At 40.8% G+C, this 12,566-nt stretch overlaps 2 protein-coding genes across 2 annotated transcripts in view; both read right to left on the minus strand.

Annotated features, from left to right (window-relative positions):
- Positions 1–3,654, minus strand: part of LOC118329848 (vinculin-like) — a 24,608-nt gene extending 20,954 nt beyond the window's left edge. The window contains exon 1 of the mRNA XM_035664174.1: positions 3,209–3,654. Within this exon, the coding sequence (XP_035520067.1) occupies positions 3,209–3,376 (168 nt within the window). The 5' untranslated portion in view covers positions 3,377–3,654. The remainder of the gene's footprint in view (positions 1–3,208) is intronic.
- A 4,224-nt stretch (positions 3,655–7,878) lies between these two features.
- Positions 7,879–11,725, minus strand: plaua (plasminogen activator, urokinase a). The gene is made up of 11 exons (XM_035663642.1): positions 11,598–11,725; positions 10,756–10,861; positions 10,616–10,664; positions 10,383–10,521; positions 10,217–10,299; positions 10,068–10,124; positions 9,800–9,977; positions 9,525–9,661; positions 9,279–9,419; positions 9,046–9,191; positions 7,879–8,504 (listed from the first exon to the last, which is right to left on the minus strand). Exons 2-11 carry the CDS (start codon positions 10,804–10,806, stop codon positions 8,310–8,312), a joined length of 1,176 nt encoding a protein of 391 aa, XP_035519535.1. The 5' UTR covers positions 10,807–10,861; positions 11,598–11,725; the 3' UTR covers positions 7,879–8,309.
- Positions 11,726–12,566: the final 841 nt, after the last annotated feature.

Below are 12,566 nucleotides of genomic sequence, written 5' to 3' on the forward strand. Positions count from 1 at the left end.
CCCCCCCCCCAGACATACTCAGGATCTACGCTGACTCCTTCAGGAGCAGATACTTCACAAAACACCACAGAGGCAGCTCACACTTTCAAGCAAACACACCAGCAGCATCTTTCAGATCTTTAGTTGAATCAGCGTCAACCCACGCGCAACCTCTGACAGATTGAGACTGACACCATCTTGTGTGTGCATGTCTAAGTGTCTTGGTGACCTAGATTTTAAGTACCCCCCGCAGTTAGCCCACCCTGCGCTGGGTTAACGGTGTAATTGTATCAGTGTGCAGTGGGACTCTTGTGGTGATGGTGGCATGTTGCTGTATACTATGTTATATCTAGCTCAAACTGCGCAGGTGTAGAAATGAATCAGCTTTCTAAAATAAAGCATGCATGCTTAGAAGTGTGTGTATCTCAGCTTTAGGTGTCCTTTACATCCAATTAAGTTTATCTACCCAGCAACCAACCACTGCTGATTTTACAAGCTCTGTTCTCAAGCACCTTTTGTGCTCTCTTTCAACACCTTCTCATCACCCACTTCTTAGCGCAAATTCCAATCAATGAACTACACAACTACTTCTTCAACAGCATGTGTAGGCATTTATCTGTGTTGCTATACAGAGTGTCTGAAAGTACAATAAGCCCTCAATCTTAAAAGCGAGGAAAAGACAAGAGCTTAGGGCATTTCTAACTTTTTATTGCATCCTTCTTTTCCTCTATTGTGTTATTTTTTTAATTCATCCGGCCCCCTGTCCCTCCCATCCTAACAACATTTCCTCTGTCCGACACCTTCCAGTGTCACTGTGTCCTCGGCCCTTATCTCTCCTTGTAGCCTTGCATCTCCATCTGAGACCCAGCGACATGCCTGAGGCTGCCATTAGCCTCCTTCTGCTCACTGTCTGGATGGAGCGACTGAATGGATCAACGAGGACATTTAGAGAAAGAGAGAGAGACGTAGAGGTGTGCCCGGTAGTAATGGGATTTCGAAGACTGGATGGTATCGCATATAAGGGGATTTTTCCATTAAAAAACGCCACAGTGTTTGAGTTCAAACTGAGTAGCCCTTTTTATTATCAGTTAATGACATATTTATCAAAATGATCTTGTGCGTCCTTGCAGGGAGGCAGCAGCAAGAACTACTCAAAACTTTGACGACAGAACAAAAAACAATGCCTTATTCACTGTAAGGTATTTATAAAGTAACAATCACTATAAAAAATGTTTCCTCGTACTGAGTGTGCACTATTCATTCACATAGTTTCCATGTGACGCCTTAAAACCGCTGAAAATCACTCCAGAACTATCTGAATGGACAGATCTCACTCTGAGGGAGAAAAAATCTATGTTTGTGTCAACTGTCCATTAAATTTTGTGCGTTTTGTTTTGCAGGGTAACATTTAATTTCTTAACATGTTAAATGGATTCAATCTTTTTCCACACTTAGATGACAGACCACTTTAACTAAAATAATGGAACATATTTCAGTCACTGATGTGTAACAGTCAAGGCGGACACCAACTGTGAAAACTATTAATTACCTTTTGCATAACTGCATAATCCAAATGTATTTGTCTCACTTAAAAATCATTCTGTTTATCCTTACACATGCTGAGTAATATCATACAATGCATTCATCCAGTACTTTATACTTTTGGATTTAGCCAGCAGTTTAGAAATCATGGTGCCTGCTGTACATCCAAGTATCATATTAACATACCAATTGTAAACTTCATTTCAAAAAGGGTAGACCTAGTGAAGACAGACAGAGGATTAATGGCCAGAAGAGCAGCACTTATGTGATGCATCAATGTACAAAAGCAAAACAAACAAAAACAAATGAAACTGCAGAGGTGCTCAACAAAGAGGTAGACTAAACAGAGCACAGACAGCTCCTCAGTCTGGCACTCAACCTGCATTAACAGTTTTTATGGCATCATGATCAAGTCTGCTCCACCCAGTGTCACCTCCCACACTTTGATGCACATTCTGGCTCAAATGAACAAGCAACCAGCTTCTTTTCTCACACTCAATAATTATGAAGTGTAATAAAGTGTTTGCTTGTTTCTGCTGCTGATTTCCATGAGTGAGTGTCGCCCCGGCATCGATAACAGTGACCTCGGGAGCAGCATTAATGATGTGGGCCGTATTGATTTTTCCAGTCAGTGCATACAGAGGAGACATCAGTCTGACTAAAGCTTTGCTTCTTTTTTGTACAAAATGACCATTTAGACTCAAAATGACAGAGAAGAAACGAGACAGAGGAGGTGAAATGGGACAGGGTAAGTGGAGGGCTCAAGGAAAGTTGTGGAAAAGAGACGGCAGGGAGGAAAGTGTAGTTACTGGATGAAGGGAAGAAATGGGAGTCTACTAAAGACAGTATCTATTCTCTCTGGAGGTTATTACTATGAAGTTTCTTAAATTCATTGTTCAACTGCAAATTATTCCATAATCTGACTCAGTTTAAAGAGGCTAAGAAACCTACAGTGACCCTCGCCCTCTGGTACAAGTGACATTTTCCTCTTAACTGATCACACAGTGTATGTGTGTGTGTGTGTGTGTGTGTGTGTGTGTGTTAGAGAGAGAGAGAGAGAGAGAGAGAGAGAGAGGGAGAGAGAGAGGTAAAGTGAATTAAGAAGTATATATATTATATATTATATTATATACTGTTTGACCTTTCCAGTTCACCTGCTTCTAATGCAGCCCTAATTAAGAATTTANNAGAGAGAGAGAGAGAGAAACACGCATCCTGTTAATTCAATCAACACTCGTTTCTTCCGCCCCACAAACTTCATTAAGCTCAGTGGCCATCTGATTATCAATGGGGCCAAAGTTTGTCATGTTGTTGTGTTGTGTGTGTGTGTGTGTGTGTGAGCCCAATAATAAAAAAAAAAAAACTACTGCAGGAGCTCGTGAAGCACGCATGAGCGTCAGCTGGGTGTATGGGAGTTTTATATCATTTTAATGGCGAGCAAAGATCGAGATAGGGTTGCCATAAATCTATGTGGAAGCCGCATGGAGACATAATTAACTGCTCTATGTGCAGTGTAGTCTGATGACCTGCTATTCTAATAATTTATGACATTGATTAAATAAAAGCTACACCAGTCATTGCACCAGTTTGTCTCCATAAATGTCTTTTGCGGCCGGTTTTGGAAGTTTTGGATGATGAATGTTGGTTCATGTGGTTCTGGTGAATTGACGCCCTGGTTCAAACTCACCCGCACAAGGTTGCTGACAGCCGCCTGCACCGCGGCCACCGGCACCGTCAGATCCGGGATGGCTTTACCGTCCACCTCCCCCTCCTCATGCATGATGACCAGGTGGGAGATCTGCTGGGCCACCGGCTCCAGGATACTCTCGATGGTCTTGGTGTGAAACACCGGCATCGTGAACGACTTTTTACCGCAGCTCCGATAGAAGAAAAGGCGGCTGGTCGCTCCAGCACTGATGATCCCCCCTCTCTCTCTCTCTCTCCTCTCTCCTCTTTCCTCTCCTCACCGACACAGGCAGGAGGAGGACAGATCCCGAGTTGTCAGTCCAGCACCTGGGACGAAACCCTCATGCGTCTCCCGTCCCGGTGTGCGCCGTCTCCTGTAGTGAAGCACCTCGGTAAAGGCTGGACTCGGTAGACGGTCGGTGTCCTCCGGTGGGAGCGACCCAAATCGTGACAGAAGGAATCGCCGCCCTCCGCCCAATCACAGCGAAGGAATACAGCTGCCAAGCGGGTTGGTGGTGCGCGCTGACGCTTCATCTCCCCCCTCTCCACCCCCCACACACCCGCACACATCATAGCCTCAACACACACACACACACAGCAAGTGAGAGCGCTTCCAAAATTACGTCATGCATGCCAGTGGCCCCAAAAAGGGAAAGTGTTGGGGGTAACTAGATTGTGATGAGATATGGGAGAAGACGTGTGTGCAGAGGAAGAGGGGCTAATATCTACAACAGGGAAAGGTTGTCAGTCTGCTCTGTGGTCAACTTCACATGCATTCACCCATAGAGGACACTGGAGATGGGATGAGGAGCTGCACCAGTGCCTGTAATGTTGAAGGAAACTGGTGGTCTTTTTTATTTTATGAAGCTTCAAACCTGCATCTGACACATGATCTATGTTCATTAAAAGGTGGGTCAGGAGTTCATGTCTCCAGGCCTAAATGTCCAGGTCTAAATAAAGACCAAGGATTCAGCTTGCTGCTGGCTGCAGCTGAGAGAAGGAGTCTCTCTAACAGACGGAGACTTACAGCTCCTGCACCATGGCCACACACACACACACACTGTTTCCCCAACTTATTTTGGGGAGGATCCTCGGCTGTCCCACTGGTTCAACACCTGCCTGACAGGTTGCACTTGAAACTGTTTGTGCACTAAAGTGAAAGCATTTCCTTGAGTGTAGCAATGAATGCATTAAAGGGAAATAATCTGATTTATCCCACACAGTAAGTCTGATTGTGTGTGTGTGTGTGGTGTGTGTTGTGTGTGTGTGTTAGGGTTGTCCCTGCTCCTCAGATCTGAATCTGTGTTGGGGAAACCAGAGATCCCAGCAGCAAAAACAGCAGTATTTGCACCCCTGAGACTCGGTGTTGACCAAAGAGCCTGCAGCCAAGAGACCCCTCTAATGTGGATGCAGCGAAACGGCTGCGATCCAAATCAGAGACACTGGACACTCTGGTCCACCTGGTTAGAATATACCCTGTTCCTGCCCTCCTCTCCTCTCTACTCCTCTCCTCTTCCTTAGGAATTGTCCTTAAAGAGGAGTAAGAATCATACTCACAGCATCTCAAATCCATATATGGACTGAGGCAGAGTGGAGGAGCAGTAAAGTAAACTGGTCGTGGTGAATAATTGAGGGGGAATGAGACAGACTATGATTGGCTCTAGTAGCGCTGCTGTGGACTATCTGTATATGTGGACTTGTCCAAACAGACTTTGATAAAAAGCATTGCAGCATGTTGCTTGGAGAGGTTTTGAAGTATGCTTTCAATAATGACGCGATGACCAGTTGGATTGTGGTCGCTCAGTGCAACAAAGTGTGCTCAGATGATTACACTACAATTTACCTTAGAGCTCCCTGTGTTGCTGTTGTACATGTATTTGCACTGATCAATTTGTTGTCATGATTGGAGCAGTGGTGCTTAGTGTTCCTGTGGCATGTGTCTTTTTTTGGGGTGTGGGTGTTGGAGGTATGGGGTATTAGACAGAGAGGTGTGAGTCAGTGGACAACTGAACGCATAAACACTCGCTGCTCCACACTGAGACTTTCCTGGGAATCATAAGTCGTCTGACAAGACGTGACGATCTGCAGCAGAACCATGTTTAGTAGAACTACTTTCATTTGTGCAGTGCTGCATATAGATATACACAGTCACTTCTTGCTCCTATAATACCCAGAAATAGTTTTTCAACACTGCATAAGCAAAAGCATACTTGTCTTATGCACACAGCTGGTGTTGTGCACTAAAGGTCATGTACTGCATTGTATACATTGGTGCTCTATATACCAAGAAACCACTACAAAGAGCGTCCTTTGTGACGATACAGGAATACAGCCTGATGGATTTATAACCGTGCTGGTAGCGTGGACGGATAACACTGTCCACCAGTTTGTTCCAGACTGAAATATCAACTATTCAATGGATTTTCATTCATACAGACATGCATCATCCCCACAGTATGAATCCTAATGACTAATGATCCCCTGACTACCCTATGAGGTCGACATTTGTGGTTTTGAGAGAAATGTCTCAACAGCTATTTGATCAATAGCTGTGGAATTCATTCATGTTCCCCTTGTAATAACTTTGGATATCTCCTGACTTTTCATCTATAGCACCATCAGCAGGTAAAGTTGTCCAATACTTTGGTTTATGACTAAACACCTGCAAAATTAATGACATTCCCATAAGATTCAGCTGCACTTTGTCTACAGGGGAGCTCAATATCCTCTTAATATGACCTTTGGGTTTTATAGTCAAGTCAAATTACATGAAAATAGCCCAAAATCACAATTTGTCTTAGGTGGCTTTACAATCAGTACAACATTCAACATCTTCTGTCCTCAGACCCTCAGTTAAGGTGATGAAAAACTCCCCAAAAAACAATTGGAACTGAGAAAAATTTATTTATATTCTCAGCAATGATTTTTTTTTAAATGTTTAGTGTATGTTTTCCTAGTTGATTATGTTGAATGTTGATATCTCTACAGTGGCTGAACCATTTTTGCCATTCAACCTGCCATTGAAACATCCATCTCCCTTCATTATTTTGCAATGACGACAGATTTAGATCTCTGATCATCTTAGTGAATACAGGACAATATAGGGTATCAGACAATATAGGAATGTTCCTTTATTCCTAATTAGCAAATGTTAGCATGCTAAACAAAGATGATGAACATGGTAAATCATACATCTGCATGTAACATCAGCATTGTGTCATTATTAGCATATTAGCATGCTGTCATTAATATTAAACTCCACTCCAAAATGTGTTTTTCTTCTTGTTCCTACAGTTTGTTTGAGCTTCACTGTGCAGAGTGATGGATGTGCAGAGTTTGACACTAGAAGGATGTAGGAGACATCTTGCATATTCATAGATTTTGGCATATTTCTGTCATATTTCTGGAGCAGATGACCTTTTCAGGATTTTAATGTGGAAACACATTGTTGTTCCAAACAGAGAATTTGTGTATGTCATAATACATGTCTGGAGGGGATGTTTAACAAAGAGCCACAGTAAACTGTATCTTTAATTCACTTTCATTTTGTATCTTTCTTTCATCTTTTGTCCCAGTGATCTGCTTTAATTTTAAAGATCCAGTGTGTAGGATTTAGTGGCATCTAGCAGTGCAGTTGCAGATCACAACTCTGCTGCTTCACCCTCCCCCAGAGTCCCTTCTGGGCTACTGTAGAAACATAGTGGTTCAACATGGCAGACTCCATAGAGGGCAACCTGTGGTGTCTGTAGATATAACGGCTCATTCTAAGGTAACAAAAACACAATGTTTTCTATATTCAGGTGATTGTACACTGATGAAAACAAACCTATGAATATTCTATTCTATTTCTGCCAATAGATCCTCCTAAATGTTTCACATTGGACCTTTAATTTTTGCTTACCATGTCTTTTATGCAGAAATTGTAATTCTGAGCACTTCAATAATTAAAAAGCATCTCTGCTGTACAAACAGTATTGTTCATTTATGACCTGGACTTTCTCTCAGTCTCTATCTCTCCCTTACAATGAGAGGAAGAAATATTTTGACAATGCAGGACACAGAAATGAGATGTAGAGCAGTTTATCTTGTCAGCTCTGCTAACCTTTTACTTTCTTGGCACAAGCGATTGGAGATAAAAATTCCTGTGATTTGACTCCACCAACATCTTTTTGTTTGTAGAGAAGCTTCAGTCTGTAGGCTTTTAAACAATGGTCAGAATTATTTCCAGTACTTCCTGTGCCAATAAAATGCAAATATACTGTGGGCTGGAAGTCAAGTAGGGCAAGAAAAAAAAGCTGAATTGCTATTGTGTCATTTACAGCTACAGTCATCAGTCGTCTAAGCTCAACTTCCTTTTTCTTTCATGTTGAACTACAGTGTAAAATAAATCTGCTGCAGTCCATTTGATAAAAGCCCCTGCTCTATTAATCTGCTGCTACACAAACTGCTGATTTATTCACTGTCTGAAATTAAGATTAAACCTACAAGTGTCATATATAAAGATACAGACTAAGTTTGTGTGCTCTTCAGTATGTTTGAGACTCCTCCTCTGCCTGCAATCTTTACACACCAGTGCCCTCCAGTGTTTGACTTGCTTCACTTTCACTGTAGGATGTGTTTGTGTGTGCTTGCAAGAGTATGCACATGCAAAAGAGAGCAAAACACGATGAATATGTAATATAAATATTTTATTTACTTTAAAAACAAAAAGAAGCTTAACAGCAGGACCAGCCTTCTACAAAAGGAAATGCTTATTAAATTAAATTAGATAAATAAACTTTTAAGCTTGTTTTAAAAATCCATACTCTTGGTACGAAAAGTTTATGCACAAGTAGTAAGAAAAGTAGCACATACTATTTACAATAAAATATTATTATATATTATATATTATTAAATATTATTATTTATTAATATTTTAAAATACATTAAATTTGAACTATTGCAATAAATCTTTACTGTGCAAAACAATTGTCACTGTATATTAATAGCAATATCAGCTACTCTTGAAACCAAACTAGCAACATGCCTACATACACTCAGAGCCTACAAAACTGCTGCCTTTAAACAATAAAATGCCCAACAGGTGACTTTCTTTCACAGCTTCATTTTTGGGGATACTTGATTCCTGATGTGTATTTGGAGAGCCCAGTTTTTGAAGCGATCCACTTGTTGTAGTTGGTGACCTGCGTGTAAACCCCTGGTTTGTTCTTCCTGGCACAGCCGTCACCCCAGCTCACCACCCCGAACAGAAACATCCGACCTGCCATTTCACACACTAACGGACCACCGGAGTCACCCTGTGAGGAGAGGACACATCAGTCAGCCAGTGCTCATGAAGAAAGTTCACAATATCTTTAGATTTAAACAATTTTAAAGTATAAGTACTCATTATTTATCAAATTATTTTATTCTTGGTAGTGGTCTGAAAATGTTCCAAACAGCATTTATATAATGAAACTACATTTCTCTACTGAACCCCAGAATAAGAATTATTGGGTGACAGGTATTTACACAACTTGCTTAGAGCAGAAGATGGATATAATCAATCTCACTGCAAGTGTATGCAACACTTTTAAAACTCCTCAAGAAGAGGAAAGAGTGCTCTTCAGATCTCACTTAATGCTGCTAAAGCTTGAAACATATTGCATATCTGTGAGATCGATTACAACTTCCTTTAATTTCTGTTGTTAATGCACTTCTGTTTTTGTGCAGACTTTTAAACCAAGACTTAAGACATTCACTGTTTGCAAGAAGCCTTCAGTTGTTTTTCTCTTGGTTTTTACACTGAACATCCCAACACACATGCATACATATTCATACACTGGGTTCTTTACTCACCTTGCAGGCATCAGTGCTCCAGTCAGGGCTCCCAGCACATAACATGTTCTTAGTGATGAGATTTTCATAGTGCGATTTACTTCCACAGTCACCTTGGGAGATCAGTTTTACCTCGGCCTGTTTTAGGTACTGTGAGTAAGACCCCACTGCAGAAAACACATTGGTATAAGAATCACTGAAATGGCTGAGAGATCAGTCATAAATCTGTAAGACAGACAATCTGCAGTACATACAGAATCTCTCTTTCCCGAATCCTGCAATGCTGCACTGAAAACCTGCAGGAAGCTGAGTGTGAAGTGGAGGAAGACACACGGTCCGTGTAGATGGAGACTTCACAGCACATCTTCCATTTCTGCCTTTGATCTTCAACAGTGCTGAAATGCAATGAAAAACACAGCTATGAGTCCTGCACACAAAGCATTCATGCAGCTCTTAATTTTTCTCACTCACACACGTACACACAGTACAATTATGTGCACCTATGTCATTATCGTAGTTGGTATCGTTGTACTTTTGGTGGATGATCAGTTTTTCCACAGCAAACGACTGTTCATTGTCAGCATCTGTTTCATTGATGGCTGTCTTCCCCAGGTATACAGACACACGCCGGGTGTCACTGAACGTAAAATAAACACAAGTGGTTTACTATACACACAAAGTGCGTAAACATATTACATACCGATATGAGTCATACTGCCAATATAGTATGAGAATTGCAGTGGAGGAAATTATAATGTTTTGTGTTTTTTCTCACCTATCAGAGAAGCAGTGAGCAGCCGTGACAACCCAGCATGGTGAGATGAGAGAGCCACCACAGAGGAAGTCTTTGCCCTTAAAGATAGCAGCGACCCATGGGTGCGACTCTATGGGTGTGAAAGAACCACCCACGATTTTATTCAGCCTCCGCTCTGACCTCTCACCACATGTCAGCTCTGCAGGGGGGACACACAGGGGGAGTCAGTGAGTGGCTGATGAAGACAATCACAAGATGGGGAAAAAGTGCATTTAAACAACAAAGCTACCTGTATCCACAGCAGGTGGATCCACAGCCAGTGGTGCTTCTTTTGTTGGTGTATCACCTGTATGGGAGCAGAAAACAGAGATTATTAGAAAAATCCAGATCAAACATGCAATATTTCAATGATTTTTAAATTCCCAATGTCAGCCTTACATCTGGGAATATCACAGAATTCCTTCACAATCTTCTTTCCTCTTCGGACACGGCACCACGGCATCAAGCTCTTGTTAGGATTCCTGGCAATCAAGTGAAATAATATTAAACAAATGGTACCTCTCCTTAACATATCTGTGTGCCAGATTGGTGGTTTAAGGTATACCTGCAGTAATTATGGTCGCCGAGTCCCTCTGAAGCTCCCCAAAGGTTATTAAATCTGTTCCAGTTGAGACATCTCCGTTCAGTTACCGACTCAGAAACAAATCCCCTGTAGCTGCTCCCATCCCCAGACCGACACATGTCTGAAGATCACATTACAAAGAGAGATGAGAACATTTAATGTCATTGTCACCAAAGGCAGCAGATGCAGAATATTAGGAATATGTGTTGGCTTACCCTTGGGATTAGGTGGCAAAATCTTTCTAAACCATCTGTGTGAAAAAGCCTGAAAGGAGCACAGACAAAAACTCAGTTGAGACAGAGTCCCCTGCGTGGGAATATTACACCTAGAGTTACTTCCTCTTATTGTTGCTTACCACATCAACACTGAACGCTGCAAGGACCGCGACAATGACTAACAGGTTCATCTTCACTTCTGGTTTCGCTTCTCCTTTTTGAGGGATATTTCTGTCTGAAGATGGACTGAAAAAAGAACAAGAATTAGAGAAATGGAAATAAAAAACATAGATTTAAAGCTCATGTGCCCTTATTTGGAGTTTATCTTTGAGCACACGATAGGACAGACGTGCTTTCTGTGTCCATCTTCAGTTAACACAGTGTTACATTTCTGCTGATTGCATGTCTACATCTATTACAGAGGGGAAAAGGGGCTGCTTTTAATGTAACAGCAACAGACTGAACATGCTTACTCTGTACTGTAAACATAATCTCTATCAGTACAGTGAATGCAGTATCAATTTAGGTCAGTTGATTACTGCATTGCATGTGTACACAATTACATCACATTAGTTTTGCAGTGAGTACAGTTCAAACATTGAATTTCTAGATATTTAGATATTTCTGGATCAACTTAATAAGGACAAAACTTGGTTGAAACTTTACATTTAATGCATGATTTATCTTTTAGTTTACTATGTTTTTAGCATTAAAATATGAGTCCCGTTGTGCGTTTGTGATCCGTCCCCTGTTGCTTGTACCGAAGTTTCTTCCATTTCTTCCCTGTTAAAGGGGTTTTTTATGTTTGTTTGTCCTGATCTGAAATTGCTGTACAGCTTTTAAAGCCCTACGAGGCAAATTTGTATTTTGTGATATTGGGCTATGTAAAAATTTACTTCATCAGGTATTCATAAAGTAAACAAGACAATCTATATTTTACTGAATGTCACAGTGTGGGAAGCTTTGTTAGAGATATGTTTACCTTTCTGTCCAAACTTGCAATGTTGAATGTTGTTATTTCTTCCAGATGAGGTGACGTTTATGGCTTCTCTGTGTCTTCTGGTATGCACTCGTGTTATGGGAGAACTCGCTGTTAGCTGTTCTGAAGTTGCAGTGCTGATCTTCTGCGAGTTCCTTCCCATTTAAAAACACAATGTTACAAGTGGGAGGGGTTTAGGAGGAGATATGAAAACATTACTGCTGTTCAAATGCTGATCAGCAAAACCTTGGCCAAAGAATGTGTCATGTCCTGTGACACATAAAGACTGAACACCCCCCTCCTCCTACCACTTAAACCACAGCAATACAGCTAAAATAAAAATATCCAAAATTGGTCATGTGTACAATGACAGCTGCAGAACATGTTCAAACGTGGAATGACATGTTTGAGATTCTGTGTCATACTAATGAACTACATTTATACATTCAATGGATCAAATCTTCCTACCACAGAAATGATTGTAGACACTGCAGCATATGCTGAGTATATACTGTATAATATACTACTGAAATCTGTTTTACTCATAGTCAGAGCACACTCAAGTGGTATTGAGTCATAATAGTTTTTTATATTCGATTAGTTTGAATTATTTTTTATTTTTGTTTTCAAGTCACTTCACAGTTAGTTTCAGAGTGGGTCTGCTCATTTCTGTTTAATTCTTATTGTTTACATTTTTTTTTTGTTTTGTTCAGTTTCAGTATTATTTTATAGTTTAAAAAAATAGTAATACTGTTATATGGGGGCTATTTGTCAGGGGCAAGATTTAAGACATATATATGTATTATAACACAAACACAACAATTTGTGAAGGCATTTGATTCACAGTCATGCAGATATCCCAGTTTTATGCTTATTGTGGTGACAAATTGGACAAAATTGACAAAGATCATGTTATCAGATGCTTTTACCGATATTTACAAATGCCTTTGCTTGTTGATGTTTTAAATGTTT

Source organism: Morone saxatilis, unplaced genomic scaffold (assembly GCF_004916995.1).
Source record: "Morone saxatilis isolate NCDOM2014 unplaced genomic scaffold, NCSU_SB_2.0 Contig19, whole genome shotgun sequence".
Classification (NCBI taxonomy): Eukaryota; Metazoa; Chordata; class Actinopteri; family Moronidae; genus Morone; species Morone saxatilis.

Bases quoted from the DNA above. Each gene is read 5' to 3' on its own strand.
- plaua (XM_035663642.1), bottom strand. From the start codon at position 10,806: ATGAACCTGTTAGTCATTGTCGCGGTCCTTGCAGCGTTCAGTGTTGAT. The intron at 10,522-10,615 runs GTAAGCCAACAC...TGTGATCTTCAG, and splicing joins TTTGCCACCTAATCCCAAGG to ACATGTGTCGGTCTGGGGAT. The intron at 10,300-10,382 runs GTATACCTTAAA...CTTGATTGCCAG, and splicing joins GGCGACCATAATTACTGCAG to GAATCCTAACAAGAGCTTGA.